The following is a 27,274-nucleotide window of genomic DNA, read 5'->3' on the forward strand; positions in this document are numbered from 1 at the left end:
ACCTGGTCTAGTGGAAGGTGTCTCTGCCCATGGCAGAGGGGTTGGACCTAGATAATCTTTAAGGTTCCTTCCAACCCAAACCATTCTATGATTCTACGACCTGTATGAATAGGTCAGTTGGGTTTAAACTGGCACCATCTTCCTGGAATTACACCAGTTTACACCAGGTGATCTGACTCGATGCATTTACTCTTTGAAAACATAAGTAAAATTCTTTAAAGAAAACAGAATGTTTCTTTACTCTGAAGTATAAAACCTTGGGAAATTAGAGAAACTCTAAGTTATCATGTGTGATTCTCCACATCTGTGCAAAATTTGGTAGTTTTCAAGTAATTTCTTGAGATGTGAGCATAAACATACATTTAAAATGTAACTGAGTTGGAAAGTAGAAGAGTTTCCTTCTGATAATCTTAAAATAGTCTTAAGTCAGACTGATTTCATGACATACAGAATGGATGAAATTAAAATTTAAATTAAATTTCAGCTGAAGAAATTTTAACTCCCCAAAAATTCATAGTCAAAGTCCTTAAAAAATAAGAACTTATAATGGAAATCATGACAAACTTATATGCCTACATTTAATATAGCAAAAAAAATTCCAGGAGAAAAAACCCATAATCTAAAATTATGTATTGGGAATCTGTTTTCTCAAAGAGATGCCAAAGGCTGTCACATGCTTATTTAAAATACAGACTCATCACTAATATTGTTATCTGAAGGTTGGTTTCTTCAGGGCTCTAAATCTCTCAAATTCACAATACAAAACAAGAAGAGAGATGCTCCTGTTTAATGGCATGGCCTACCAAATCCTTCATCAGGTAGATTATACTACACCCGAACAACAACAGAAGGGTAGGGTTCCCCTCTCAGTTTGTAGAAGGAGAAACATACATCTTCACATGGAAAATAAGCTCATGGACCAGATATTCAACTGCATAAATCAACACACACTTTTCATTTCAAAGGGGCTCATTTATGACAGCTGAACCCTGGCTCCAGTTTTGAGGCAAGTGAAAAGAGTGACCAAAGAAAATAATATTTACCATTTACTGTAGCAGTAAACCTGCATTATATGGGAAAACTGTTGTTTAAACATGTCTTAAAATGGCTTTTTGTGGTCTCTTTGCAAACACATGCTTCTTCTTCCCAACACCCCCCACAACAAGTGTTATCCCATGCAGGAATGTCCTGAGAAGATATCCTGAGGTGTTCTCATTGGCCCCTTTTAACCCCTTCCTATTGGTTGTTAACCCCTTCCTGCAACCTGTAATTGGTTACTCTGTGAATCCTCCTAACCCTATAAATGTAACCCCCCCAACAATAAACGCTCTCTTGCCTCCTCTCCACACCAGTGTGCTGTCTCTGTGCCTGCCATGAGACCACGTGGGTGGAGGGAGGGGAGAGCACCTCTCCCCTCCAGGCTCAGGACCTGAAGAAAACCCTGGTGCTGGAGTTCCCTTTCCCTATCCACCTCAAGCCGTCGGAAATGGTTCCTCAGATGGAATTGGAACTAGAACTGGGCCGCCCCATGCAATGGGGGGAAAGGGATCCAGAATTTACAACCATTGGTCTTGCATAGGTGTTCTTAACATCAGGTAGGTTTTATGGGGAAATTATCTAATATGAACTATTCCCTCAGTCTTCTGGGTGCCTTGGGATAATTTTATCTGAGAAAGAGCACAACTTTAAAGTCTGTATGCTCAAGTGCTGTCATCCTCTGCTTGTTCTTTCACATTCACATCTGCTTGCACTGAAAATAACAATTAACAGAAATAGATGAAAATAAAAGGTTTTAATTTTTGACTGTAACAACCAAAACCAATTTTTTATCTATTAACACACTGAATGATTTCAATATTTTTCTTCTTTTTTTTAAAGACTACCTGACTGAGACATTGAAGATTGGCAGAAATTTCACTGGTTACATTCTGAACAAAGTTATTATCCCTTTATGAGATCCGTACATAAGGTGGAGAACCAGGGAGTGGTCAGCAAGACTTGCTCACCCTTTAATAGTCCTATATGGACAGTGCGTAATTCCAATGGAGAGTGGAGATTGACAGTAGACTATTGTGGCCTGAATCAAGTTACACTACCACTGAGTTCATTTTGTGCCGGACATGCTGGAATTTCAGTACGAACTGGAGTCCAAAGCAGCAAAGTGGTGCCACCATTGACATTGCTAATGCATTTTCCCCCATTCCTTTAGCAAGAGTGCAGGCCACAGTTTGCTTTTACCTGGAGGGGCATCCAGTACACCTGGAACTGACTGCCCCAGGGGTGGAAACACAGACCCATTATTTGCCATGGACTGATCCAGACTGCACTGAAAAAGGGTGAAGCTCCAGAACACTTGCAATACATTAATGATATCATTGTGTGGGGCAACACAGCAGAGGAAGTTTTTGAGAAAGGGGAGAATAATCCAAATCCTCCTGAAGGACAGTTTTGCCATAAAGCAAAGTAAGGTCAAGGGACCTGCCCCCCCCCCTTTGCCTCCCCTCCCCCCCCAGGTCCCCCCACCCTTTGGCCTCCTTTGGTGCCTCTGGTTCTGGGCGAAACATGTAGAAGAAAAGCCTCTGTGCCTTGTTTTTACCTGGTTGTCGCTACCTCTTTTAAGTCTTTAATTGGGGAATTTGTGTTAATACCTGACCACGTGTGTGTGTGAGGGGTAAAAATCCAGGATGAAGTATTTATTAGGTGAGAATGGCATATGAATGGCATTTGCTCGTTTCTGTTACTTTTCAAGATATCATAACTTCCCTGCTGAAAAAAAAAAAACCTGATCAAAAATTTCTTCAGAGGTCTTTCTATGGGGCAGTATTTGATGGTGAGCTGTGTGAGCCTGTCTTGCAGACTGGTACTATGTACAGCAGTGTTCTTAATTTTAGCTATTGCTAAAATTATACCTGAACAGTTTCCTGACCCAATTTATGTTGCTGCTTTTTTCCTTTCTTTTAATTCTTATCACATTCTTCCTGACATAGCCTGTATCCTTCTGCATCTACAGCAGCAGACCTCTGCTCTCACTAGATATCCCTGACTGCAGATATTTAACTTTTGAAATCTGACTCAGGCAGTTTGCTTTAGGTTCCCTGTATAAGGAAGAAACGTGCACCTAAGGAGTTCAATTTGCTTCTCAAGTGTCTCTTTAGGGCGGAAAGAGTGATGTTTTGGAGATGACAGTTTCCATCTATTGAAATGGAGAACTGAGACAACTCTATTTCACTATTTAGACAACTGAAGTTAGGGGAGATGACCTAGAGAACTGGAGCTCCATACATGCAGAAGGCTGCCTTCACTGATATCTTTGTGCATTCTTGTATATTATTAAAAATATTTGTAGCATTGGAAGTTGTTGAGTCACCATTCCTGGAGGTATTTAAAAGACATGTATATGTCTCACTTAAGGACGTGGTTTACTGGTGGATTTGGCAGTGCTATGTTAAGCATTGGATTCAATGATCTTAGAGGTCATTTCCAACTTAAACAATTCTATGATTCTGTAATTCAGTTTTTAGGGGTAAAATGGCAAGATGGACGTCATCAAATTCCAATGGATGTGGTCAACAAAATATCAGTTATGTCCCCAACAACCAGCAAGAAGGAAACATAGGCTTTCTGAGGTGCTATGGGTTTTTGGAGGATGCATATTCCAGGTTACAGTCAGATTGTAAACCCTCTCTATCATGTGACCCAGAAGAAGAAAGATTTCAAATAGGGTCCTGAACAACAAGCCTTTGAACAAATTAAACAGGAGATTGTTCATTCAGTAGCCCTTGGGCCAGTCAGGACAGGACAAGATGTGCAAAATGTGCTCTACACTGCAGCCAGGAAGAATGGCCCTTCCTGGAACCTCTGGCAAAAAGTACCCAGGGAGACTGGAGGATGACCCCTGGGGTTCTGGCATCAGGGACACAAAGGATCCGAGGCCTGTTACATCCCAACTGAAAAAGAGATCCTGGCAGCTTATAAAGGAGTTCAAGCTGCTTCGGAAGTGATTGGCACTGAAGCACAGCTCCTCCTGCCACCCCAACTGCCAGTGCTGGGCTGGATGTTCAAAAGGAAAGTCCCTTCCACACATCATGCCACTGATGCTATGTGGAGGAAGTGGGTTGCTCTGATCACACAACGAGCTCCATTAGGAAACCCCAATTCGCCAAGGAACTTGGAAGTCATCACAAACTGGCCTGAAGGCGAAAATTTCAGATGATCATCAGAAGAGGAGGAAGAGAAGGTGACGTGCTGAGGAGGCCCCACCATATAACCAGCTACCAGAAAATGAAAATCAACACACTGTCTTTACTGATGGTTCCTGCCATATTGTAGGGATACATCAAAAATGGAAAGCTGCTGTATGGAGCCCTACATGGTGAGTTGCAGAAGCTACTGAAGGACAAGGTGGATCAAGTCAGGGGGCAGAGCTGAAAGCCATCCAGCTGGTTTTAGATATCACTGAATGAGAGAAATAGCCAGCACTCTACACTGACTCGTCGATGGTAGCAAATGCTCTGTGGAGGTAGCTAGACTGGTGGAAAAAGACCAATTGGCAGCACAGAGGTAAACCCATCTGGGCTGCTGAATTGTGACAAGACATTGCTGCCCGGGTAGAGAACTTGGCTGTAAAAGTATGTCCTGTAGATGCACATGTACCCAAGAGTCGGGCTATTGAAGAACATCGCAACAATGGACAGGTGGATCGAGCTGCCAAGATTGAAGTGTCTCAGGTGTATCTGGAGTGGCAACATTAGGGTGAATTATTTCTGGCTTGGTGGGCCCATGATGCCTCAGGTCATCAGGGAAGAGATGCAACATACAGATGGGCTCATGACTGAGGGGTGGACTTAACCATGGACACTATCTCCCAGGTTATCCATAACTATGAAACATGATGTCATAAGTTTTCTTGTTTTAAAGAAAAAAAACCCCTGCTTTGATTTTTTTCCCTTTACCACTGTGAAAGAAAGGTGTTGAGCAAGGGAGGGGGGAAGGCATAGACAGAGTGAAGTCACAAACACACAAAGGACTGGTTAAGTAGCCACACATTCCAGATTAATTGCTTCGGAAAACTGTGGGGGAGGTGGATTTTCTTTTTGGCTTGGGGAGGGGACTTCACCTTCTGCCCAGATCTCAGGAGCAGCGTGTGGGAGCGAGCTGCAAGTTTTTGCCTCTGACCCCCGTCCTTTTTTGCCTACGGCCTGGGTGCCCCTCAGAGCTGCCAAGGACCGAGGGAGCTCCGGTTCATTCTCCATTGAGAGAGTCTCTGCCAGCATGGAGACTGCCAGCATCTTGTGAGTTTCTTCCCTTTCTTCCTGGGTATCCCTGCTCTCTGCTGGATGGACTGACATCCCTGTCCCTTGCTAGTTGCCACTATCGTGGCTGATGGGTGGGGGCCCACCTTGGGGTATTGAACCAGCCAGCGTGGCTGAGATCCGCCATTTGCCACGTGGGGTTCATCTACAGCATGCGCTCCCTGCCAACCACTAGAGAGCAACTTCAGCCTCTGCTCCTCCAGAGATCCAACAGTGCCCCCTGCTGGTCGTGGTTAGAATTGCACCAAAAGGTAAAAAGTATTTAAGTGTTTTTGGTGGGAATTTGGGTGCAGGATTGTTGTTTGTTTTTCATTATTTTGTTGTGTTACCTATAAACATATATTCTTTAATAAAGGGCTGTTATCTTTTCTTTCTCCACATTTCCTTGACCGAAGTCCCTTAATTTCGGATTTACAATTGCTTAGAGGGAGGAGCTTGGTCTTCCTCATAACTCGCCCTCCTCAGCAAACACACGTCTGTCTCATTAAACTGAGAAACATGCACTGCAATCAAGCAGGGCAAGTGGGTAAAGCCTCTGTGGTATGATGGATGATGGCTGAAATATAAATATGGGGAGGTCTGGCAGATTCATTACATCACGGTCCCGTAGACCCACCAAGGTAAGCGCTATGTGCTGACAGTGGTGGAAACAACCACTGGATGGCTGGAGATGTAATCTGTGCCTCATTCCACTGCCCAGAACACCATCTTGGGCCTTGAAAAGCAAGTCCTGTGGCAACATGACACCCCAGAATGAATTGAATCCAACAACAGGACTCATTTCAAAAACAGCCTCATAGACAGCAGGGCCAGAGAGCACGGCATTGAGTGAGTGTATCATATTCCCTGTCATGCATCAGCCTCTGGGTAAACTGAATGATACAATGGACTATTAAAAACCACATTGAAAACAATAGGTGGTGGGACCTTCAAACAGTGGAATCTAAATTTAGTGAAGGCCACCTGGTTAGTTAACACTAGAGGTTTTACCAATTCAACTGTCCCTGTCCAATCAAAAACTCCACATACCGTAGAAGGGGACAAAGTCCCCATGGTGCATATGAGGAATGTGTTAGGGAAGACAGTCTGGATTAGTCCTGCCTCAAGCAAAGGCAAACCCATAGTGGGATTGTTTTTGCTCAAGGACCTGGGTGCACTTGGTGGGTAATGCAGAGGGAATGGGAAAACATGATGTGTACGTCAAGAGGATTTGATTTTGGGGTGAGAACAGTCTGATGTTGAATTGTATGATACTGGTTGCTGAATGACACTGCCACTGTATGCCATAACTACTATGGACAATGACTATGGACTGCTCCAGATACACTAGTCATGAGCTCCTGATGCAGCTTGCAACCAGTTGACAGCACACCAGCCCTCCTGCCCTGGAAGACATCTAGGACAGATAGAACCCACAGTCATGGACTAAAGGAACTCAACAGAAATCTTGGAGGGATGGCCCTTGACTACGGTAATGATACACGTGCTTGTGTGTGCATATATATATATGTATATAGTTGGAAGGTGTAGGATTTGGGCATGATGTAGATTGTATAGCATAAGGGATGGATAATGTCCTGGTCCCGGCCAGGACAGGGTTAATTTTTGCAGTAGCCAGGAAGGGGCATGGCTAGGGACCCGGAGGTTATTCTATACCACCTCACATCATTTTCCTGTAACTGAGCAGGGGAGGGTGGGGGGGAAGGGTCCCTTCTGTATCGGGATAGCAGGGCAGCAGTCGGGTATTGTCGACTGGGTTTGGTGGTAGTGGTGAGCATCTGCATGTGAATTGCTCGCCTCTCTTGTACACATTTATTATTAATATTGTTGCTGTTACTGTTAATTTTCTTATATCATTGCTGTTTCCAGTATATTGTTCTTATCTCAACCCACGATCTTTACCTTTTGTGCCTCCAATTCTCCTCTCCAGCCCAATGCAGGGGAGGGGGAAGTGAGCAAGCAGTGTGGGTTGGAGTGGTTTCAGTGGGAACCCTAAATTGGAGGATACCATTCTTAAACCACGACAGTGACTCTTACACATTAAAAGAAACCAGTCACTGCAAAAAAGCTGCTTCTGCATGCATGGGAAGACTTGTAAAGTTGTCATGCTTTTTAAAATATGCTGCTCTTATCATCATCATAAAGGTATTTATATATATAAAAATCTTTGAACACCAAAAGGATCTGATTTTTTTTATATACATGTACCAGCAAATAATCTTTCCTGAAGGATCCTAAATTTTAAACAGATAAGGACAAGTTTATTAAATTGCAATCAAGCATAGAATAACTCGTTTAACTTTTACCTGAAATGCACACAATTTCAGACTAGGGAATTTTTTAACAAGTTCATATCAAAATCTTTGTATCAAAATTATGCATCAAGGTAATCTGTAAAGAATTGATTCCAGTACTTAAAAATTATCTCCTGCAAAGTCTTTCAGTTACTCTAAAAATAACACAGCTCTCTAACCTCATTTTTTTTAATGAAGGCATCACATACTTAAAATAAAAATAAGTCTAGGCCAAGAATAATGTAAAAACACTGGTGTTAGTATTGTAATAATAACAAAAAGCATTTCTTGAGTTCCTATTACAGGTTTGATCCAAATTCCCATATACATTGATGGAAAAACTCCCATTGACTTCAGGGTGATTAAAAAAACCCATCAGACCTACAGAAGATACACAGTGGATATTTCCAATAGAAAGAAAAGGAATCACACTGAAATAATTAGGAAAAAAGTGACTGTGGTTTAAAAAGTAAAATAACAGAGCTAAAGGAGACCTATAGCATTGTCTTTACTTAAACTATGTCTATGCAGACTTTCAATTTCCATTACTAGAACTTTGAGTTAATTTACATTAGAAACTTTTAGCAAGTTCTATCTGATGATAAATGTACAATTTTGGTAGCTACAGAGAAGTTACTTGACATAGAGAAAGGCCTTAATGGAGAGGTGACAAAAAATCCCTGTGTGTGGTGATAATAGTAAGAATTAAATAGAGATTTCTAATATATAGTTTAAATTAATCCTACTTTAAATATCACAGTTTCAAGCCTGCCTATTCAGGATAACTATTAGTATAAAAAGATCCACACAAAGCAAGGTTTTGTATTATTTAAATGAAGCTAATATTCTGGCATTCCCCATCACAAGTAAATAATTATTTCAGCAGCATTCAAACATAGTTCAGAAGCAGCTCTTGCTGTCTGACCCAGAACAGCAATCTTCAGACCACTGCAGTTTACTTATCTGTCAAGCCTCCCTCTAAATTCCTGTGCCAAGGCTCAATCCATCTACTGATGGCTGTTTATCTTAGGACTGACAAGATTATTTTTATTCTAGCATTAAGGATGCAGTTTGATCATATATACAGAAGGAAGCAGCAATACTTTGTGTGCACAGGTCATGCATGCACACGCAGTTGGGTATGATTCATCTCACCTAACTTCAGCCAAAAGTTATCTATTCTAAAGTGTTGATAAGGAAGGTTTAGACAACTAATGCAAGACTGCCAGAAGGTATCCTCTGTAGGTGCTTATCTCTTCTCATTGACTCAGAAGGAGATCCAGGGATCAGCAAACTAGACACCTAAAATGAGAGATAACTTCCACCCAAACCAAACACATATGCATGTGCCTATTTGTGCACACAATATAAGACAGCCGCTTCCATAAATATGTCATGTGCAACACAGCAGTGACATTAATAAAAACTCTGGACAGAAAATGAACCACTAAATGGGAAACAAAAGCAAAAATCAGTTGTGCATATTTGTTATATATAGCTAAATCTTTAGGTAAGCTTATATATTACTTCTGTCTAAAAATGAATAAGAAAACACTCGTGTGACATGTTCAAGCTGTAAAACTTGGGAGTAAACAGATAGTTAAGGAAATGTTATGGGTCTGTATCTAGTCTGGTTCTCTAGGGTACTTATACAAATGTTTTAACATACAAAAAGAGCATCTGGATGAATACTCAATGCTCCTACTGTAGCAAACATAGCACTACTGATTTTGGGGTATCTAAACAAGGATTGTAAGTTATATTTTCTCAAGTTTGGTGATGAAAGCTTAGGGTGGTTCCCCCCAACACATCTTTAAAGGTGTTTATATGTGTGCTGACACATGCATGTGAGTATACTGTGGGTTTTTTTAAACTACATGCATATTCCCTATAAATAAAAAAACCCAAACAATACCATGGTAAAAAAATCCAAAAGAAAAAACAAAAACATACAAAGAGGAAAGCAAACCTTGTTTTTAGCATAATCCAAAGTAACATCAAGATTGCAAAGATGATTTTTTTTTTTAAGTTTATGATTGATTCAGATCAGGTTCTGCAATATTCCCATTCTCTGGAAGGATAGGTGGAAAACTGTTATTAAAAGTCACTGGAAACTCTACTGTAGCATCGACATTTTGATAGCCCATGTAAAAATTAAACAACTGCTGTGGAGGTACTTGGCTATCGGGCATCTGTATGAAAGCCATTGACTGTGTGGTAGGGGGAATTCTTTGGCCAACTAGTTGAATTTTAGGTTCCCTGGGCTCCAGTTGTTGCTTGCTTTCTTCGTCCGTGTCAAGACGGGTTAGCTTTTCTATCCACATGCAGAACTTCTCCTCTGTCTGCCTCTGCATCTCCACAAAGCAGTTCATGGCCTCTTCCAGGACATTGCCTATGCAGTTCCTATCCCACACGGTGCCCCTGTCAAGCAATCCTGGAATTTCCCTGGTCGCTCCTCCAGATCCCCCAGCAGGACTGAAGCCAGCTTTAAAGACATTGAGGCCATTTGATAAGATATCATTAAGTAAGAACATAATATTGTTTATTAAGGCATGTTAACTCAGGAAAACAATTTTTCTAATACTGTCCCTTGGACATGACGACAGGGAAGGAATTACCAAATATCAGCCAACAGTATTACTGTAAAAAAAAAATTTTACACTCACTGAGCTTATAATAGAAATTTTGGCTTCAAAATTATTTTTATTCTAGAATTCTCAGACAATTCTGTCAAAGGTCTTTTTTTATAAATATATCAAATTAGTCCAATTCCCTTGTAATTTCTGGTTTTAATTCAACTGAAGGTGTCAAAAAACATTTTACAATAACATGTTTAGTTCTGTTAGGCTGTTATCCAAAATACTAACGTTTAACTGATAAACCTGAATAATTATGCATATTTTACTTACATACATGAACACTTTTATAACAGACTGTTAAAACAGAGACAAAATTGTATACAAAATAACAGAGATAAAGGCTGATATAGTGACTGCAGCATCCAAAGTAGCCAAGCCCAAAGCTCTTGGTCTAATTTTTAAAAACACAATGAACACCAATGAAGAGAATAAACAATACAAACACACAAGCATGAAAAGATATGTGAATGGTACACTAATACATGAGGTGAAAGTAACCTCTGTTAGGTCTGATGGACACAGCTCCATCACAGGGTTAATACACGTGATGTAGGACTGATCAACCTCACACCAGCCATTCCTTGCACAAGCCACCAGCTGTGCAGCATTTCTAGCATTAATCCTAGGCAAGGCAGAAAACAGGGCATAGTTGGAAGGAAAATGTTCTCCTTCTATCCATCAAAAAGATGATTAAAATGACTGGCTTTGGGATTATCAGAAAGAACTTTAGCAGCCAGAAGCAGCAGCATCACCTTACTCTACATATCAATAACAAAAGGCAATGGTATCTATATTTTTTTGTTTAGAGTTCACTCAGGAATCATCTAGGAAGCAATAAAACTCCAAAAACCAGAGGATTTGTACCTGTTTGAGGAATAATAAACAACACATGCATGCCATCCAAACACACAAATGTTACCTAAGGTAATTCCGAAGCAAGACAAGCATCACATTTAACTACACAAAGCAGCTACAGAACCTGACAATTTAATATGTAAATATGAAACTTGTGGGATCCTCTAGCTTAAGAATAAACAAAACCCAGGATTATCATCCTATTTCTGAGCAGCAGCAATGCTACCCATCAGAAGCCCCTTCTTAAGTCTTCTCTCCCATCTGTTTACCTATCAGACAGGCTGGAAATTCAGCATTCATGTCCTCTGCTCAAAAATATATACTTAATAGTAACTAATTAACATCCCTCTGACTGCATTTTAACTAAAATAATTAAGTAAAATGGTACCTTTTTCCTAAAATGTGGTTTCTTTGATATATTCAATGTCTTTTTCTTCCCTGGAAAAAAAATTTTCTTGTTCATATACTCCCAGTATTGAACATCCAATATGATTCTGTTTACTCATCTTTAGTCAGGGATCTTATCCTAAAATCAAGTAACTAAATGACATTCTTTCTGATTTCCACAGGCTTACAAACAGACACCTCTAAGTAATGTTAAGTTTTAATTGCAATTTAAATAAAAACTATTGATGGTAATATGGGAGACAACCTAGCTAAGCTTTTAAAGGTAAGAATTACCTAGCACGGTCAAAGTTGACAAAATTGTTTTGTAAACTGAGAAAACTAGGTATTGAAGTATATATTACCCTGCAATGCTATTTTTAAAAGGCATCATTCATAGTACATCTACAATTTACAGTAGCAGCAAATCAATGTTTCAAATGCTTCCCTTGCACTTCTTATAACAAGCCTTATTCAATCTTTTCCTTATTGGTGCCTTTCAGGGTAAAAAAAAATAATCTAGCCTAAACCCACATTTTTATTATATTAAAAATGTTAGCATTGATCTAACTGGTCTCTTTGCTATCTGTAAACTTACAACTCCATAGTTCTTTGAAATTATGCCAAGATAAAAGGCAAAGAAATTAGCAATCACAAAAAGGGTCAGAAGCCAAGATTCATATCTTATTTTCACAACAATACCTCTGGTAAAAAAGCACTTAAGAAATGCCCCAACGCTGTCTCTTTATGTGATCTATTAAGTATCATCTAAATAATAACCAAATATAAAGTTCTTTAATTTAGGAAGTCTGACAATATAACAATTTAAGAAGATATGCTGCATCTTCATTCTAACTAGCAATGGTGTATTCCTCCACACTGTTATGCTTACTGACATTTCCAAATGAGTATCTTACTGCAAATCCTGTTTAACGGTTTTCCCTCTGTTATTATATTGGCATCGTTCTGAGATACTTGAACCAAATTCATCCCTTTGTATTGGGTGTGGCTGAGATGGAGTTCATTTCCCCATAGCAGCCCTCACAGTGCTGTGCTTTGCATTGGTAGCTAGAAAGGGGTTGATAACACACCACTGTTTTGGCTACTGCTGAGCACAGCATCAATACTGTCTCTCAACATTCCCCCCCCCATCATTAGGTTGGGGGTGGGCGAGATCCTGTGAGGGGACACAACCAGGTCAGCTGACCCAAATTAACCAAAGGGATATTCCATACCATATGATGTCAGCTCAGATATAAAAGCTAAGGAAAAGAGGAGGAAGAGGGGGCATTTGTTATTTAGGATGTTTGCCTTCCGGAGCAACTGCTACGCGTGCTGAAGCCCTGCTTCCTGGGAAGTGGCTGAACATAGCTTACTGATGGGAAGTAGAGAATAAACCTTTTTTTTTCTCTTTGCTTGTGTGCATGCAAACTTTTGCTTTAGTAAACTGCCTTATCTCAATCTATGAGTTGTTTTCCATCTTATTCTCTCTCCCCTGTCCCAGCTGGGAAGGGGAGTGGTAGAGCAGCTCAGTGGGCACCTGGTGTCCAGCCAAGGTCAACCCACCACACCCTTGCAAGATGCTTTTTCCAAGGTCTATGCACAGTTCTTAGGAGGAAGTAACCTGGCTAAGAGTCCCTCACACATACTGTACTCCCCCCTCTGGATTTCTGCATATTAAAAAACATCATTTTTTTCCTTTTTTTAACAAAGTGAACTGCAACACCTTTTCAACATTAAAACTCAAACTTTTCAACAGATTCTTCTGAAAGTCTAAAAAATGAGTCACCCTTATTTCAATTCAGATTTTTCTGAGTTGTAGAAAGCACAATAATGGTGAAATGCCAATATTTTTCTATTATATTTGAATTTTTAAAAACCCATTCCTTCTTCCAAAAAAAGTGTTTACACAGAAATAAATATTGATTCCCAGACTTGCTCTCATGCCAATTTCATTCAGAGTTAATTTGCATGGTCAAATTTGAAGTTGTTTAAAGGAAAAACTTTCACCAACAGTAGATCTAGCAGAACCTATTACAGGACTCAAAGATCAGCCTCTTATGCCATGAATGCTATCTAGTGTTTAAGAATGGCAAAACCTTAAATGCCAACAGAGAGGCTCAGTCATTAAAAGATAAGAAATTGTTCTTCATCTGAAGTAACTCAAAAATCCTGGCATTCCCTTGAATTAAAGTGCCCAGGATTATGACTGCTCAGGTCAGTGAGGAGAGTCTCAGTAGCACCCATGAAGTTTAGATTGAACCTGTATTTTCAGGTGTAAATTAACACCACAGAAAGCATTCAGAATAACATGACTCATATTGTGCTTAGCTCCTATGGAGTTCACAATACTTGTATCGAAGTATCACCAGTAAGATCTCAACTCTTTACTCCCTAATCTTTCTTGAGAAGAAAACCAAGCCTGCCAGTATTTTAATGCACATGACATTTGAGTTCAGCAGAGAGAACTGACTCTCTATTGCACAATTGCTCTGTTTGTAACTTCATGGCATTATTATGTATTCACTGAACATTTTCTTCACCAACTTAGCCAAACATATTTCAGAGCCAGTGATGTGGATGGTTTAAAAAAACCCAACAAAACCCTGCATTATTTAAATGGAAGGCTACTGTATTCTTAAATGTGGCACTTCAATTTTCAGACCACACACAAGCAAACTGTTGGCTGTTACACTACATGCATTGATAGAAGGTTAAGAGCCAGAGTATGTATAACCTTCGTACATGAAGTCCACATTAACTGTCACAAAAAATTTTAGAGCATGTCTGTTGGCAAAGCTATTTTTCAGACTGGTTGAAAATCAGTCCCAATAATAAGCAATGTTGAGACAGTAACCAACACTACAGCTGAAGTGTCCAAATACAGTAAGACTAAGGGGAACATGCTACCTGTAAGACTCTTCTGCATCAATATGTACAGACTTTTTCAAAAGTAAAGGCAAAAGTTTTTTCATGCTTATGTCCTGATACTCAAGTTCAAGCATTAAGTTAAACCTCTTAGCTTTTGACTGTGTGCAGAGGACATTCATGCACTGAATTTCCAGTAATGCTTTTTGATACCTTTTAATAATTTCTAACTACATGTTCATTGCCTAAATTTTGAGGATATTCACAATGTAATGCCAAGTGCACTAAAATGGCTTTCTAGTCAAAAAAAGAATTTAAGTACTTTGCCAGTTCCAAGAAGAGGGATCGCAGATGGCATGTGAACTTACCACTGCAACAGAGAGCTGGGAGTCCTACTCAGACTCACAGCTCCACTGCATCTGTTAAGACCACAACATTTCATTAACCCACAAGTAGCATAGGATGCGTTTTTAGCCAACCTTGTCCTTATCTCTATAGAGAATGTTTTTCTCTTGTACTTGGAAACCATTTCCCACAAACCAAAGTCGTTTCTATCTAAAGGAAAACCGCAATATGGCAGGTACACATTGCACCTAATTGCAGCAAAAGGACAGCTCAAACGTTTTAATGTCATAAATGGAATTTAGCATCAAGCAGATGATACATGCTATGAAATAAGAATAAACATCATTGTTCCTCAGCATGGTTTGTGCACTCCCACATCTTGCATCACAGGCAAAATTGGGCCTTAGTGTAATCATCACTAAATAATCAAGTTCTTCTGTGCACTACGATAGGACCTCTTCACTGCAAGCATCTCATGGTTAAGACCAAGAGCTCAAATACAAAAGAGCCTAGTGACACAAAGTACCCTAGAGTGGTTTCAGGTCTCTGCAATGGAAGTCAGAAATCTAAGCAGATCTGAAAATACGATGTGGTGCCTTTCTGGGTCACAAGATCCTTTTATGACTTAAAAAAAGAATATAACCTGGGGGATTTATTGTGTAAGTTTGGGAGGTGGGGAGAAACCTATTCCAAAACTCAATGAAATAGTCTTCGACAGGCTTTAAATTCAACTTTAATTGCCCAGCAAAGTGTAAATATAGTAAATAAAAAGGTACAAAACTATGAAAGCTAGAAGTCTGACTAACTACTAAATTGGTAAAATACTTTTAGATCTCTATTAAAAGTTTACTACACAATATTTAAAAGAGACTATGCTTTTCACAGACTTTCTAATAATAAACATTTACACTTTGTGCAACCTGCTTCCTAGCAATATGTGGGAAAAATGCCAGTTCTCATGGTGACAGAATCATTCACCATAACCAAATCAGTTAAAACAGTTACTTGTAAAATCTGCTGCAAATATTTTAATTCATCTAGCAAACATTAGTTCAGCAACTTAAGACTAATTACTGCAGTTTTCCTTTCAATGTTCTTGCCCTCTGGAAGCTGATATTTATCTCCAAAAAACCATGAACTTCTAACACAAGAGGCAAAAAGGCATGTAACCCAGTAAAAATTGGCAAGCCAAAAAGTTTATTTTTATGTGATTTTATTTTTGATTGCCATAGGATGATATGATGATGGTTCTATGGTATAATATGCTGCAATAATTCTTCACACAAAATCTTGTCCACGGCACTTGGGTTAATAAAATAACAAAGACTCAGCAGACAAAAATCTTGAAGAATTAATCTTTCTTTTGCTAATAAAATGATGAGAAGGCCCCTGTAATTTGCTGCCTCCAATCTTAAAACAGATGTGTCAGAAAATTAAAAATATAGAAATTATAGATCCTTGTGACATAGGAAAATGGTAACAGCTTTGTCTAAGATGTTGAAAATTTAGGTGTGGATATAGCTTGGGCACTTGTGTAAACAAATTCATATTTATATCCTAAAATATGTGACCAGCTGCAGTCTGCAAGAACTTACAATAAGGTCTGTCATGCATTGAAACATAGAGCCGAAAGCACAGCATAAGTGCAATAATGAACAGGGCCTTACTGTAACACAGGCAAGAGGTATGCCATGTTATTTCTAACACAGCTGCCAAGCTGTGGTCTTCAGATATTAAAGCAAAGCTGGTCATTTATCTTAAGAATGTATTTATTAGATTATCACCATCTAATGAGATTTGACAGCACTGATAGGAACTCATATAGGCTTACAAAGAAAAAGATCTGAAAATTCCAGGATTCAAAGATAGTCCTTCCTCCAATTTACCATTTCTATGCTTTGTTGGTGTGCAAAAGTGAACTGAAACCTCAGAACAGATTTTAAAATTTGCCCATGTCTTGTTAATACACTGCAGTCTTCAAATTTACACAGAGCTGCAGTTCTCCTGGTTTTTCTCAAGTGTCACTCATCTAATTTAGCATGACAGCTGAGAAACGATGTCAGATGTGTTACAGTTCAGTTTAAAAAACATCCTCTACCTGGTATCTCTGCAGTGATTGTCTTGCTGCTCCTTGAAACTTCTTCATCATCATCTGATGAACCCGTGCTCGAGTCACACGTCAGGTCACTATCACTGGTACTGCTGTCCTGCAGCAGGTTGTACTTCTTGCGAGCAGCTGCCTCCCGTTTCTGTCTCAAGAGTCGGATTCTTTCTTTGTGCTTTTGGCTTCGATGACCCTTTGCTTTGGTAACTCGACCATTCTGCTTATCACTAGACTGTCTGTTTTTCTTGGCAGCCATTGTTGAAGTTTCACTTTCAGACCTGGATCTCCTGGATTTCCTCCCAACTGCAGCACCAGACACTGCAGAAAGGTCTCCCCCTACAGCATCTTGAGCTTGACAAGGCTCATTCTCTTCTGTGGAAGACAATGTATCAGAGTCAGCCAAATGCCCACTGGAAGAAGGGGAAAGCATGCAATGATTAGAAGAGTCACTCTCATAAACTCGACCACCCATTGGCTTATCATTCTCTGTAGATGCCAGCTGAGACTCTGAAGAGTCTCGCCTCAGTTCCATCAGTAAGCAAGGCATTGAAGAGAGCACCACAGAGTCTGCTGCAGTGTGCACGTTGTCTTTCTGAGTTTGTGTCTCAAGTTCTATAGATCCACATTCATCAGGAGCAGTCTCTTGCTTTTCAGAAGTCTTTGGTGGAAGTTCTGAATCAACAAGTTCTGCTTTTCCCACTGCCTCCATCTTCATTTCAAAACACCAAGGTCCTCCTGGTCTCAAAGCATGGAGCACATGATCTGGAAGACTGGGTGAACTAGATATGGTCTTCAGCAATACAGGAGCCTGCACAAGAATAGAAGAGTAAGAATAATTTACCCAAATAACTCAGTCCTGCTCTTCACAGTATTACCTAAACAACTCATTGCTTTCAGTTACAGACAGTATGGTTCATAGAATCCTAGAATGCTTTGGGATGGAAGGGATCTTAAAGGTCATCTCGTTCCAAGCCCCCTTCCATGGGCAGGGACACCTTCCACTAGACCAGGTTGCTCAAAGCACCATCCAACCTGGCCTTGAACACTTCCAGGGATGGGACATCCACAACTTCCTTGGGCGACCTGTTCCAGTGCCTCGCCACCCTCACAGGAAAGAATTTCTTCCTAATAGCTAATCTAAACCTGCCCTCTGTCGGTTTGAAGCCATTCGCCCTTGTCCTATCCCTCCATGCCCGTGTGAAAAGTCCCTCTCCAGCTCTCTTTAGGTACCAGAAGGTGCTCTAAGATCTCCCCAGAGCCTTCTCTTCTCCAGGTTGAACAGCTCCAACTCTCTCAGCCTGTCTTCATAGGAGAGTATGGTATTGTTTTTTTTCATTTTCTTTTTTCTAGTGAAGTCATTGTGTTACACCAAACTATTATTCCTTTTACACACTCATTAAAGATGGTACTGGAGTCACATTAAATGTGATTATTATAGTGAGGTGAATCAAAACAGATCAGAAAAAAAATATTTCTAAAGTCTTAATTTATAAAATTTAATATATTATAAGCAATATATGCTAAACTTCTTTACCTAGAACTTTAAATATACTTTAATGCAGAATTTTAGTCCTTATGAACAATGTCAGCCTGAAATTCCTAGACTTGGTAGTCATTCACCTGGACAGACCAGAATATAGTTCAGTTTCCATATGTATGAGAAATCTACTTTTAGATGAACAGGACCTCAACCTTATAAATTATATTACAAAGTTTTAATGGCAATTTGCAAAACTTACAGTACCATCGTGACATAGGGGAAATACTGTCACTTTTAGCCCAGAGAGCAAAGAACAGAGCTTGACAAGAAGCTAAAGGGCAGCCAAAGTGAACTAGAGACTCTTTTTTTCACAAATGTCCTACTTGGAAATATCATCTACATTGCAGCTCCCAAAGGGACTATAAGAATATCTGTACTTGCCTTTCCATCTCTCTGGCCTATCAGCCAGGAAAAATGTTTCATCTACACATTGCCACTTTGCTAACAGTCTAATTACAATGTTTTTATAAGATTTTTTTAATAATTAAGTAGGAACTTCAACTACTCAAACTATGCTGGTTTGATCCCTCATACAGCAATCAATTTTCAGTGAGATGGCAGCACAGGGACTAGTAATTTCACAACACTATATCTGGTCAACATTGATGTATGTTTCTGTGTGCATGGAAAAAATACTTGCCCTGGTGAGGTTTGTACTCTCCAGGCCCCTTGAACTGGTTATTTAGACGTCAAAATTTTGAGTATTAGTATGTATATAAAATAGAACTTTATCTCAGTGGAAAAAAGTCTACTGTGACTCAAGCAGACTTTGATGCAGGGAACAACACAGTTTGGGGGAAAATATCTATGCCAAGAAAAGCCTTATCTCAAAGAAAGAAAAAAATGTACTTATTAGTTCTACTTGAGACATTTATAGATCAGAGAGAGGAAGAGAGTATACTGAAAAATTCACATTCCTTTCTTGCCACTCACTTTTCTAGTAACAGTACTAGAAAAGATAATCTCAAGCTGATGATAAAGACCAGTTTTTTACTTAAACGAGAACAGAGCACTGAAAAATAAGTTGTGATGCTTACAGACAGATACTTAGACATTTCTTAGAAATGTCATTCTGCTTTTACTGATGCATAGATACTGCACTGATTTGAAAAGGCAATTCTGTAAAAACTTCTGTGCTAGATTTTTTTAACAGAAATTATTTTATTTTCCAGCCACACATAGAACATATCAGTATGCAGAAGCCATTAAACATCTAACTGTACCATTGTCTGGGAAATATTTTTAAATAGTGGACTCATTTGTAAAAGCATATGATTTGTACACTATAAAACCTGCACTTCACTGAAGAAATCCAGAAGGTCAGATTAGCAGAGACAGCCTAGCCTCTCTCGCTGCCACCAACAGGGATGGGCTTTATTCCCCTAGTCTTTTACCACCCTAATTGTGACTGCACAGTCATGTTCCCTTCTTTGCACCAGAACTGGTTTATTCTTTCATGGGTAGATTCATTTCAATAAGCCAACAGAAAACAAAATGAGAAAATAAGTGAAATTTTCTGCCAGAGGTGACAGGAAGGAGGGAAGGGATGGCAAGAACAAACCATCCTCTGAGAAAAAAAAAAGCAAATTGATAAAAAAACCTACCTGCTGTTTGATCTCATCACACCTTAAACTCACAGGTTCTGACTAGACACAGGAGAGGGTACTGAGTGTTTTTTGCACAGCACCGTTTGCTCTGAGACATTTGAAGATAAAAATTATTACAAAACAAATAAATAAATTCAGAGGTGTTAGTGAAATAATAACAAGACAAAATAAAATAAAAATTCAGCTATGTAAGTGTGACTTTGCAAAATTGTAACTGCTTGAAAGAAGGTTGCTGCCCAAATGGTGAGCAATTAAGATAAAGCTAGCTTATGTAAACAAAAGGGACTGTCAGGGAAAGTGGGAAAGACTTTTAGCACATAACATTGCAAGGGAGTCAAGAGGGGTGGGGGGAACCTAAGCTGTTTGAAATGATAAAACTTTATGTAACTACTCTATAATAATGAGAATAGGAGTTAAGCAACCAAATGTCTATTTAGATAAGGCAGACTTCATAAAGAGTGTATATGATAGATAATTTTTGAAACTCACTGTATAAAAAGCTGTTGTGTTTCTTTTCTCAGCGGACATGCACGGGGGGGTGAAATCCCCCTGCATCTCCCCCGGCCGTAAAAAAAGTGTGCTTTATATATATTGTTTAAGAATTTCTTTGAATCAGTTTGGTGAGCCAGTCAGGAGAAGACCTCCGCTTGTCCGTGAAGACCCTCTGGAATTGGGGACCCTCTGCGTGCCCTGGGACGGTACTCCGGTGAGGCTCCCCGGGCTCCGCTGGATCATCACGGGAGTGGACAAAGATCCTGTGCAAAGATATACAAATTCTAAAGCACTCTTTTATTTTTCCCTAGGGTTTTGGGAAGGAAACCATAAGTCATACGCTGGTTTTCTAGGGCTCTAGCTTGCTAGCAGCTAACAAGAGCAGTATCTTTCTAATTGTGGGTTAGAGTCCCACTAGAAAGTTGCATAGGCTTTGATTGTGAGTTAAAATCTCACCAAAGCTATACCAAATTCCTCGGGCGAAGAGGATTTGGAAGAAAGGGACAGATGTTTTTGGGTTTACCTTTGTGGCTGGATTTTGGACTTGGACTCGAATTGTGATCATTAGAAGTCTGGTAATATATTATCTTTGGGTTTGTTTTAAACCATCTGTGGGGATCCCTTGTGTGTGCTGATTATATTGTTTGCTTTTGTTTGTGAGTATTGTCTTTCATGTCATAAAATTACTGTTGTGTGTTAAGTAAGCAAATATTGGGAATTATATTTGGTTTATGTTTGTTACTGTTTTACTCCTAACCACGGCAAAAGGACTACCTTCATGTGTTTATGGGAGATAGTGGTTTCCTTGTTTACAAAACTAATTGGGCAGGAAACTGACTCTAACACTTATTATTTGCAGGAATTAGGCCCAGAAGTTTGCTGGCCACTTGTGGATGTCACAAACTCCAGGCCTGTCAGCCTCTCTGCTAACAGCAAACGAAAGTGCTAACTCTTATCTGTGCTCAATTTGTAATAATTGTTCACCTCGTAATCTGCATTAAATGTTGGCAATTTCAGCGTGTTAACCTGTGGATAGGGATAGGATTGGCACGGGGGGGATTTAGAACTAAAAGACGAAAGCACATGTATTTGTGGAACGGTCTTACAAGGTTGGAGAACGCATTGGCAAAGATTTATAAATTACACAAACAGAACTTTAGCAATAGAGTGGTTGAATTTAGATACTGTTCTTATACAGTGGGAGAGGGCATAACAAGATCTGTATATGAAATAAGACGAAAGGAATAGAGGTGGTTTTCCTTTGTTAGTGTTCAAATTGTGGAGATTGCTACCCTGTGTCAGTGGATGTGGTTTGTGGGGAGTGTGGATATTTTAGGGCAGTAGGAGCACCCTAGAAAGGAGTTTTGATTTTTTTTCCAATCTCAGGCTGAGAATTCCTGCAAGACAACGAATTAATAGAACAAGAATGTCAATGTGTCATGTCATGGCTGGGCTTCGCGAACAAAGATTTGGGAAGGCTCTATCCACATTTGCTACAGGCACGCTGGTGGCTTATGAGGCCAATACGTGACAGACATATCCGATTGCAGAAGGCACAGCAGAAAGACTCCTTAGATGGTGTATACTGCAATACATGGTTCTTTCTGCGTTGCCTTTTTTCCTCGAGAGTGATCCTGTGTGTGTTCTCGAAGGAGACAGCTGCGTTATAGATGGTGTGTCTCCAGGCCTCCCGATTTGAGGCCAGAGTAGACCAGTTATGGTGATCAATATGGCCAAGGCTGAGATGAGTATGGCGTAATAAACACTTGAAGAAAAGCACCAAGATCAGTGTTTACAAAGCCATAGTGTTGTCGACTCTCTTATATGGTTCCGAATCATGGGTCATCTACCGCCACCACCTGCGTCTCCTAGAACGCTTCCATCAACGCTGCCTCCGTACAATCCTAAACATCCACTGGTCAGATTATGTGACCAATACATCTGTTCTAGAGCAAGCAGCTGTCACAAGTATTGAGGCCATGTTACTGAGAACACAGCTGCGTTCGGCAGGGGACGTCTCAAGGATGAAGGACCACCGCCTCCCTAAGATCCTGCTCTATGGTGAACTTGCCACTGGCTGCCGCATGAGAGGAGCCCCGAAGAAAAGATACAAGGACTCCCTAATAGAACAAGAAGTACTAAAACAACTGACAGAACTGGTTCAAAAACTCCCTGCTTTAGGGACTAATTGAGCCTGTAAATAATCAAAAACTGGTGCTGTGTGGTGTGTGTGGTGTGTACTACAAGTGTGTGACTGTTATAGGTTATAAATCTGAGAGAGGAATTTTTCCTTTCCCTACTTCCCTGTAAGAGAAACAGAGTTTCGAATAGGGAAGGGGGAAGGGAGGTCATTAGCATTACAAAAGATGTAGCCAGCCGAACTACATTCCTTGCTAATGAGCCATCAGGGAGGCTGGGAGGTGGCTGGCTCTGTTCGGAGGGGAGTGGGGGCAGATGGGGGAGTTGGGTCTCAGAAGGAGACAGGGGTCTGCGTGCAGGCATTTGGGGAGAGGGACTGGGATCTGGTTTTTGGCTTCTCATCCTGGTCAGCTCAGACTGCTGGCTTCGACTTGCCTGGCTGTCCCGCTCCCCGGATCTGCTGTGTTTCATCGGAGAGTTTGCGTGCCCACGAGAGAGAAAGGAGGAGTTTTGAGACACCGTCACCTGGGACAGCGGTGAGTCCCGTGGAAGTGGACTGCTTCCCTTCCCTTTTTCCTCCCACTGAGGGAAGGGTCTCCCATTTCCTTCTCGGCTTCTCCCGAGGTACGGGATCGCTCCCTCTGGATCCCTCTCCCAGCGTGGTGATCGCCAGAGACCAACAGTGCCCCCCTGCCGACCACGATAGAGAACTGAAGGCCCTGCACCTTCAGTGATCCAACAGCGCCCCCTGCAGGTCACGACAGAGAACTGCAGGCCCTGCACCTTCAGTGATCCAACAGCGCCCCCTGCAGGCCATGATTAGGACTGCACTAAAGGACAGAGAAGTATTCATTCTGACCCTTTTTTTTCCTCTAGGATTACTATCTAGTTGTTTTGTGTTCTGTTACTGTTTTTGTCAACATACATATATCTTTTAATAAAGGCTTGTTATTTCTTCTGGTTTTTTTTCCACACTTCCTCAATTAAAGCCCCCTTAATTTTGAATTTACAATTGCTGAGAGAGAGGAGTTTGGTCTGTCTTACAACTCATCCTCTTTAGCAAACATTCCAGTCTCCTCAGACTGAGACAGTGACTGAAACCACAGAGCAAGTAGGAGCCTGAATTTGTGTCTCTATTGTCTTGCAAAGGGCGCAGCAAGAGGCAGGCAAAGCGAAAGCTAGAAATGGGAAACCAGCAGGGAAAACAAGAGGTTGATAAAAGCCCTTTAGGGTGTATTATAACACAATGTAAAGAAATAGGGGGACTCCAGGGTGGGAACACTAACAAGAAAACTCTAACCAAATACTGTTCAGAATGGTGGCCCCACTATAAACTAGGGGAAGGAGCAAAGTGGCCAAAGCATGGATCATTAGACTATAATTTCTTACTACAGTTAATGTTGTTTTTGCGAAGGGAAGGAAAATGGGATGAAGTAATTTATGCTGATATGTTCTTTTCTTTGAGGGAACACCCAGAATGGCAGAGAGAGTGTGGCATTAATTTGGCCCCGTGAGATCCGTTTGTTCTAACTTTAGAACGAGAGAATCTAAAAGAAGGAATAGGGAAACTTAAACGATGTTGTTCAGCATGTTCTATAGGGCAGAGGTGTTTGAAATATAAGAACAGTGAACTAGAAAGTGGAATTGATGATTATGTAAGTCCCTTTGGAGAAAGGGCAAATGAAATAGTAGAAGAGGGGGCTTCCGTCCCCCCCTCAGGACTGGTAAAAGATGAGGACAATAAATTGTCCTCATCCTCAGGACAGCGAGAGGGACAGAGAAAGGAGAAGAAAAAAAAAAACTTCCCTTTCCCCATATTTTTCTCACCCGAGCAGGCAAATGTGCAGCAAAGTGAGAACAAGACCCTCTGACCTATAAGGCCTAAAGTTAATTTCTCTATGGGAGATCTAGAAAATTAGAAAAATATTGCCTGTAAATATAGAGATGATCCGGTTGGGGTAGCAAAGAAGTTTAAAACATATATTAAAACTTTAGGTCTGGACTGAGAAAATATTGATTTGATGCTAGATGCTTTTAACTGAAACTGAAAAGGAATTATTATTAAAGGTAGCCAAAGCATACGCCCAAATTATGTTAAAGCCTGATAAAAATAACCATTACCAACTTCTTCAGACGTACCGGGGGGTTTGCACTCCAGAGACCCCCTGGTTTTAATGGAACTGGGGAAAGACAAACATAAAATAGAGTTTTTGGTGGACACTAGTGCATCATGTTCTATATTAAGAACTAAATGTTATGTATTTTTGAATGTTATAAAAGAAAATAGTCAACATCAGAAGGTATCGTTTATGAAACATTTTAAGTATGCACAAATTCCTTTATATGTTTCATACACCTATATCACTTTCAAGACAAGATTTATTAAAAAAATTGAATGCAAAAATTAAGTTAAAAATAGGGAGACACAAATTAAAGTAAGAGAAAACAAACTAATCGAAATCTTAAGTCTTACTTTAATTCAGCTACAAATATCGGAATAAATGCCATCATCAAGCCTTAATCAAGTTTTACCCTGGGGTTTGGGCTGACAGGACCCCAGAAAGAGCTAAAACTGCACAAAAACAGTAAGGTTAAAATCCCAGAACACAGCTGGTAAGAAACAATATCCTCTATCTCCACCTAGTGGTAGTAAACCCATATACACTTTTGACCAAATTAAAAATAAATATATTTCTGTTCTAGACTTAAAAGATGCCTTTTTCTGCCTGCCTTTGGACCCTAAAAGTCAAAAATTGTTTGCTTTTGAGTGGGAAAATCCAGACACAAGTCGCCAATCCCAGCTCACCTGGGCCATATTATCTCAAAGATTTAAAAATACTCCACAATCTTAGAAAATCAACTTGCAAAAGATCTTAAAGAATGAACTGCACCATCAGACAGCAGAGTCCTCTTCTAGTACGTGGATAATTTGTTAATCGCCACCAGGACCCAAGACGAATGTGAAAGCTGGACTGTAAGGTTATTAAACTTTCTGAGACTGAAAGGGTACAAGGTATCCAAAAATAAAGCCCAGATTGTCAAGAAAGAAGTTATTTATCTAGGATATGAAATCCCAGGAGGTCAACGTCAACTAGGACCAGAGAGAAAAGAAACCATCTGTAAAATACCTTTGCTCCAAACTTCAAAAGAACTTCGCGCATTTTTAGGAAAACTGGCTGATGTAAGCTTTGGATCTACAAATATGGACTGATAGTCAAACCCCTATACCAGATTCTGCAGGATGGGATTAAACAATTAGTGTGGACTGGAGAAGCTAGGCAAGCTTTCCATCAGCCTAAGAAGGAACCGATGCAAGCACCTGCACTAGGTCTTCCAAATGTGACTAAACCTTTTGCTTTTCTCACACGAAAGGCAAGGGATTGCACTGGGAGTCCTAGCCCAACAAATAAGAACATATCCACGAACAGTGGCATACTTCTCTAAACAATTAGATGAAGTAAGCAAAGGATGGCCAGGATGCTTGAAGGCAGTAACAACAGCAGTGCTAAACATACAAAAAGCACAAAAAGTTTACAATGACTGTTCTAATATCACATGTGGTTTCAGCAGTGCTAGAACAGAAAGAGTCACTGGCTCTTGCCCTCCAGATTTAACATCGACAATCCAGTCACCTTTTTGTCCAGTTCAATGACTACAAAGGAACCAGTGCATCACGGTTGCATAGAAACAATTGAGGCAACATATTCCAGTCAACCGGACTTAAAAGATACACTGCTGCCTGAGGCGGAAACGTGGTTTACCAACAGGAGCAGCTATGTGAAAAACGGAACCCGCAAAGCAAGATATGCAATAACAACCACAGATCATATCATCGAAGCACAGGCGCTCTCTGCTGACACCTCTGCACAAAAGGCAGAGATAATTGCACTCACCAGAGCATTGCAATTAGGAAAAGGAAAAGACATTAACATATGAACAGACTCAAAATATGCTTTTGGTGTAGTAAATGTCCACGGAGCAATATGGAAAGAAAGAGGACAGCTCTCATTACAAGGAAAACAGATAAAGCAAGCTGAAGAAATCTTTAAGTTCTGTTCAATTACCAAAATCTTGTCATTATGCGTTGCAGAGGACATCAAAAAGGTAATACGGACCAGGAAAAAAGGCAAACGATTAGCAGATCAAGTGGGAAAAAGGCAACAGAAAACGGCCAGGTAGGATTTGCATCCTTAATCCCAGATGGCAAAATCATACAGGTAAGGTCTAATGTATCATATTCAAAAGAAAATTTTAAATTAATAAAAAAATCAACAAGGTCAACTCAAAGGTAATATGTACCACTTAAAAACAGGATAAGTAGTAATACCTGAAAGGGTACTATAGAAAGTTGCAGAGATAGAACATAACAAAACTCATCTGAGGACAAATGCACTGCATAAATACCTAAAGAAACAAATTATAGGATGAGATTTATACACTACACAATAATCCTCACACAACCAACAAAATAAAAATAGGGACAATTGGCAAAGGTAACCACCCAAGGCAACACTGGCAGATAGATTTCTCAGAACTACCTAAGAAAAGGAGGTACCGATACCTATTGGTCCTAAAAGATACCTTCTCAAGTTGGCTAGAAGTTTTCCTGACCCGAAGCAATAAGGCTCGAGAAGTTGTCAAAGTACTACTTAATAAAATTATCCCCAGGTTCAGAGTACCTGACATCATCTCCTC

General features: G+C 40.1%; 1 protein-coding gene across 1 annotated transcript in view; it reads right to left on the minus strand.

The window, feature by feature from the left end:
• Positions 1–27,274, minus strand: part of LOC135405067 (protein ARK2N-like) — a 61,209-nt gene that overhangs the window by 14,982 nt on the left and 18,953 nt on the right. The window contains exon 2 of the mRNA XM_064639785.1: positions 16,796–17,609. Coding sequence (XP_064495855.1) covers positions 16,796–17,516 — 721 coding nt within the window. The 5' untranslated portion in view covers positions 17,517–17,609. The remainder of the gene's footprint in view (positions 1–16,795; positions 17,610–27,274) is intronic.

The sequence above is a fragment of the Pseudopipra pipra genome, chromosome W (assembly GCF_036250125.1).
Source record: "Pseudopipra pipra isolate bDixPip1 chromosome W, bDixPip1.hap1, whole genome shotgun sequence".
NCBI lineage: Eukaryota > Metazoa > Chordata > Aves > Passeriformes > Pipridae > Pseudopipra > Pseudopipra pipra.